The sequence below is a fragment of the Heteronotia binoei genome, chromosome 21 (genome assembly GCF_032191835.1).
Source record: "Heteronotia binoei isolate CCM8104 ecotype False Entrance Well chromosome 21, APGP_CSIRO_Hbin_v1, whole genome shotgun sequence".
NCBI lineage: Eukaryota > Metazoa > Chordata > Lepidosauria > Squamata > Gekkonidae > Heteronotia > Heteronotia binoei.
Window position 1 is genome coordinate 162,629,444 of NC_083243.1, and position 6,000 is coordinate 162,635,443.

At 41.4% G+C, this 6,000-nt stretch overlaps 1 protein-coding gene across 3 annotated transcripts in view; it reads left to right on the forward strand.

Moving 5' to 3' along the window:
* Nucleotides 1–3,485, forward strand: part of C21H11orf24 (chromosome 21 C11orf24 homolog) — a 61,598-nt gene extending 58,113 nt beyond the window's left edge. For all 3 annotated transcript variants that reach the window (XM_060262119.1, XM_060262120.1, XM_060262121.1), the window contains 2 exons: nt 246–359; nt 1,435–3,485. In XM_060262119.1, coding sequence (XP_060118102.1) covers nt 246–359; nt 1,435–2,645 — 1,325 coding nt within the window. In that variant the 3' untranslated portion in view covers nt 2,646–3,485. The remainder of the gene's footprint in view (nt 1–245; nt 360–1,434) is intronic.
* The last annotated feature ends 2,515 nt before the right edge of the window (nt 3,486–6,000 follow it).

A 6,000-nucleotide genomic window follows, 5' to 3' on the forward strand; every position in this document is an offset into this window, starting at 1 on the left:
TGTACTCTGACAGGCAACCATTCTCCTGGATCCCAGACAGTTGTCAATGCCAGCCTCAGAGTTTGAGGTCCCTTTAATTGGATTTCCTCTGCACCCCAACATCACCTCTTTCTATCATGTCTTGAAATTTAAAACAGAAGAGTGCTTATTTTAATTTTGCAAAATTCACTTTTTGTAGATTATACTGCATTAACTTAATTTTTTGTTAAAATGAGAAAGGTTATCTTCCCTGTGTGGTGTTCTAGGTAATCACTCCTGCTGGTCAGTGCTTTATCAAAGCCGCTGTGTCCTCCTGCGCTGTCCTCAACTGAGTGCGTGTCAGAATGCCAGAACACAGGATGTCAAAGAACTAATGGGAGGTAATGTGGACTCTGAAGAAGGGCTCTTGGCAAAATTTAATGGCCTCATTTGGACAGTAAACTTCTGTTTTCCTACTCACTTTCCAGATGTTATGTTTTAAAGGGGGCTACAACACATTTCCAGAGATTTTAGTAGAGAGATAATGGATCCTAGAGGTCTATGATTGTAAGATGGTTTGTGAATAACTATACTCCCAAAAATAGAGAGAGCTGAGCTAGCAGGAAAATGAATTAGTTTAAGAGTTTATAGGGCTTGAAAGGCAAACAATGTGCTGCAAAGAGCTAGTTGTTCATCCTTGGTTGTACTAAGAGTCTTTAGCCTCGGATTGCTAGATGGGTTAAGAATGAAACATCTGGTGGACTGAACTTGCAGCAAAAGCTTCTGCTTTTAAGGCTGTAAACTAGATTCTGACTAAATTTTCCAGTGGCAATAATGCCTCTGTCCTCCTGTTTTGTATAGTGTAGTTGTTGCCATCTGTAACTAAGAGTAGAATATAACTAGCCTGAAAGATCTATGTGGCCAGTGTGATTCCTTTACTGCAAGTGGCATTGGAGCATATGAGACCATGGAATCACCAACCAAAAGCCATGTGAAATATCATGTTCTTGGAAAGATGCTGTACGCAGGATGTTAGCTCTAAATAGAATTTGACCGTGTAATTTTTCTTTCAATCACTGTAGTAAATTAAGGGTTGTCCCATAAACGTAAATTGCTCCTCATGTACCACTACCAGTTTTTTGATACCTGATCATTATTCAGGGCAGACAAAAGGAAATACTTCTTTACCCAGTGACTGATTAGAATGTGGAATTCTCTTCCAGAGGATGTAGTGATGGCTGCAGAGATCATGGGCTTTAAAAGGGGATTACACAGATTCCTGGTCTAGCCATGGTGACTAAACTAAAGGGAATTGCCACATTAATTATCAGTGTAAGGGAAGGCCTTGGTCTCTGTAGTCTTTTGTTGGCCCTCCAAGGGAACTGGTTGGCCACTGTGTGAAACAGGATTCTGGTCTGATCCAGCAAGGCTCTTCTTTAGTTCTTATAATATATTTGATTTTTGTTGTTGTTTAAGAATTCATGATCCGTAAAAGAAGAGAGACTGGAATAACCCCACAGCCCAGTAACACAGAAGAGTCTAAAGAAAAATCAGAGACGGAGACTAATAAGAACCTTAATGCAAATTATACAAAAGTGCCTCTTTCATTAACACAATTAAGTAATATATCTGATAACAGTGGAGTCAACCCAACTGTAATGATTCTGAAAAACACTACCGCTATCACCTCTCGATTTAAAATGGACACAACAACTCTAAGTGGAATTAATAACAATACCATCAAAAATAGTAATAAATCAGCTAATGGAGTTCCAGTCATCTCTTCAGTTTCCAGCCTCCCTCCTCATAAAGCATCATCTACCACATATTTTCTTAATGTAGAGAGTATGGCAGGCTCAAAAGGAACAGGTAACAAGAATCTAACTTTGGGACCAACTGAGAAAATGACATCAGTAGAACTTCTTTCCAGAAGTACTGAACCCACAGCAGTGAAACATTCAGTGCTTCCTCCATCCCCAACTACTTCTCCCAACATTTCTGTGCTAATTACCTCTGAAAGAAGTCACTCAACACCAGCAAGCTTGACTGCAAAAGCAAGTACCCATAGTCCACAGACAACGGGAACCTATTCTGCAGTTACCAATGCATCTCAAGCAACCCATAGTCCACCAACATCAAGGCCTTATTCAGCAGTTACAAGCACATCTTTAATAACTGCTGCAGAAACACACAGTCCACCACCACTGAGACCCCATTCAACAATGATCAGCACAGCTCTGACAACTGCAGGAGCAATTAAACCAACAACAAAGTCAGATGATAAAACAACTTTGATAGAACAGACAAAATCTAATCCAGTTAGGATAATTCTCACAGTCTCTACAAAGGGTACTGAAACCTCCATTGCTACACAGCAAACAGAGACTACCAGCCAACATGTGATGACACTAACTCATATCACTCAGTCAGTGCTTACTGTTACAAGTTCAGCAACGTTGTCCAAATCAGCAACTGTACAACACAGCCAAGACCAGCAAGGCCTAAGCAGTGAAAGTATCTATCAGCAGGTAGATATCAGTTTGATCATAGCACTTCTTTTTGGAGTCCTATTTTTCATAACAGTTGTAGTTTTATTTGCCATACAGGCATATGAGAGCTACAGGAAGAAAGACTACACCCAAGTGGACTATTTAATCAATGGGATGTATGCAGACTCAGAAATGTGAAAGCAATAGGGGGTAACAAAGGGATGTATATTTCTGAAGGATTTGAAAGCTCATGGTGGCTTGTCTTTCAGTTCCCTGTTTTGCCTCCTAAGACCAACTGAAAGTGCTTCCAAATTACTTCTGGTGCAATGTAGGAGAAATGCCATGTATTCTGTTGTAAAGTATTTTTCAAAACAAGTACAGGTTGCCATTGATATATTCTTTCTGAAACTTCAGTATCACTTCTGTTGTGCCAGTTTATTTGCCGCTGGAAAGGGGCATTAATGTCGCAAGCAGCCTTCATATACGACTATGTGGCTTCCTAGGCCAAGTTCCTCAGGCTCTGTTAACATTATCCCTTTTCTTATTCCACAAACGATGGGAAAGGAGTGATATAGGGTTTTTGCAGTGTCGGCATGCCTGATGCTGGAAGTTGCACAGGGACTATGGTAGTAGCGTAAGGAGAGGCAGATCAAATGCAAGTGGCACTCTTTGTCATGGTACGTTTCACTTGGCTACTTGCTACAGCACTAAATCAGCCATGGGGAAGCTGTTGGCTCAAGATGTAACCTATAAAAAAGGTTGTTTACATAATAAAGTTTTGAAGCCTCTGGATAAAAAACTCTCTAGAATTCCTAAGCATTTCTGTTATTCTGTGTTGGGGATAATGTTGATGAAGCAACCGTCTTGTTTTCCTGAGCTACCTGATTATTTGGAGGAAAATGCAACTGTTTACTAGACCCTGTTAATGCTGTGCTATTTCCTAATCGTGGCTTTTCCCTGAGGTGCTTATGCACCTCCATATGATTTTATTTTTGTATCCACTAAATAAATGAGGCCCTAAGGGCATTTAAAAGCTCAGTGGCTCTGCTTTGGTTCATTCACCGTTTTCTTTTCCATTCTCATCTCTGAGTACAGAACTCACAAAGCATATCTGTCAACAGGAACCGAGTAGATCCAGGAGCAACATGAGGACTTTGTAAAACATGATTAGGCCCTTTAGAGTATTTTTGTGGAATGGCTTAACCATTGGTCATCAGAAGGACACCTCACCACACATGCACTCAATGCCCACTGTCCCATTTTCACACAGTAGAAGACTGAAGCCTTAGGATTTTTCTGTAATGTGTCCATTTGTCCCCTGAAGAAATGTATAGTACAGGTGTCTCTTTTCTCTTCCAAACTGTGTGTTCTTACTGTTTAATACTAGCTTAACTTTATGTTTGCTGTTCTTTTTCAAAAATAATTCAAATGCTTATCAGTTGAGTTCAAATATGCAAATATGTAGTGGATTTTTTTTCTTACAAGAGTATGGGGTGGGAGAGGGAAGGGGACTTTCCCCATCAAGATGACTAATTCTCAAAATGGCCAGACCTCTGGATACTTGAATCCAGGAACTGCAGCCAGAAACAGACAGGACATTTTGCTACAAATCAGAGAAAAGCACAAGATTTGCTGAAAAATCTGAAGCCTTAAAAAGGCAGAAGGTTAAAATCCCCAGTAATAGAATGTAGTATAGCTTTAAGAAATGGCTCCCCTTTCTGTGGCTATTGTGGGGGTTGCTGGGCAACTACAGTAGCATTGCCAGACTTCAAGCCTTGGCAAAGGGCAGGGCCTTTTCCAGGGCTATTTTGGCCTTTAATACTGGATTCACTGGGACCAGGCCCAGCACCAACTACATGACAACTTGATACCACATAGCTTGCATGACTCACTTAGTACTTGCTGCTTGCTACTGTTCAACAGCAGCCACCCCACAAAAATGAGTGTTACATAATGGTTTCAGAGTACAATCTGGGAGACCCACATTCAAATCACCACTCCACCATAGAAACCCGGAAACTCACAGGGTGTCCTTGGGGCAGTTATACATTGTCAGTCTAACTTAACTTCACATGGCTGTTGTGAGAATAAAATGGAAGAGAGGGGAATGATGTGAGCTGCTTTAGGTCCTCATTCTGGAGAAAGGTGTGGTGCAAATGAAATAAATGTTGCTGAACATTGGCGGGGGGTGGGGAGGAGACAAAAGATAGATTGTTTAGTGAATGGAGGGAAAGAAAGAAGCAGCAAAAAAGTGAGGCTATGGAGCTTGCCGGGAGGAGGGAGAGAGGAGATTGTGTGGGGAACGGACATAGGGTGCAGCACATGACTGGGCCTAGCAACTGAGCTGTAGTTTCCCAGGTAGGATCTGCCAGGGGAGGGAAAGCTGAAGGAAGGCAAGTAGATGTAGGTTGATTGGTGAATGGGGGAAAAGGAAGCAAGAAAAGAGAGGCTATGGGGGATTCCAGGGAAAGGAAAGAGGAAATAGTAGGGGAGGAGAAAAGAAATGCTTCCCTGCAAATCCATGTGGATCCACCTTCTTGTATTTTTAAATTTCCTGGATCAATTCAGCAAGAAATAGCAGAGATATGTATGGAGCATCATATTATCTTTGGCTACCAAAGATGCAAATGAATACAGTGGTTGAACACAAATGGTCACACAGATGTTCTGCCCTTGAAGGGTTTGTCTCAGTGAAGAAAAGACACAGGTTTGTTCAAGAGAGATTCAGAGGGTTTGGAATAAAAGACTTGTTAAGTAAAATTAGTGGCTATAAGCATATTGCACTTTTAAGTAATTGCATAACTGGAGAAGGAGGATGCTATCTACTAACTAGAGAAACTAAATTAAAGAAACTAGAGTTTCTATAAAGCAAAACTTGGGGGGGGGGGGGGACAGGACTAGACTTAGATGCCAAAATAGCCCTGCAAAGGCTCTTATCTCCCTTCATTGTTATGGCTTCTGATTTAGGAAGACTTGACAGGGACAGAATGGAAAGAGGAAATAGTAGGGTAGGGGATACGGGGAAAAATAAGATGTCCCTGCAGGTCCCCTGCTTGTCCAAATTTAAACCCTCCTTGTTCACTGACACCATGCTTCCTGCAGTGTGAATGGGGACACAAACTAGGTTTTTGCAGCTGGAAGAGTAAAGGCTGAAACAGCAAAGGAAGAGCAGAAGCTGAATCCTGGTTTCACAGAACAACCACAGTTAAAATTAAAGCATGGTTTTGTAGTATGTCTGTTGAAACTTACTTGCCAGATCAAATGAGAATCAGCAGCAAATTATCATGCCCTCTGTGACAAAACAGAATTAAGGGGAATGGACCCTGGGCCTCCATAAAGTTTGGAGAGCAGGGCAGGAAGTAAGACCTCCTTCCTCTCATTTGCAAAAAGTGGGCCAAATAAAGGACTCAGCTCATATCCTTTTCTCAGCATAAAAGTATGGGAGTTAAACTGCACCTCCTATTGCAGCTGTTAATGCATGTCTGCCTGTTAGCAAAAGGCTGTTTGTTTTTCCACTTTTTTTGGATTCACTTTCAGTCACTTGCACTTGCAG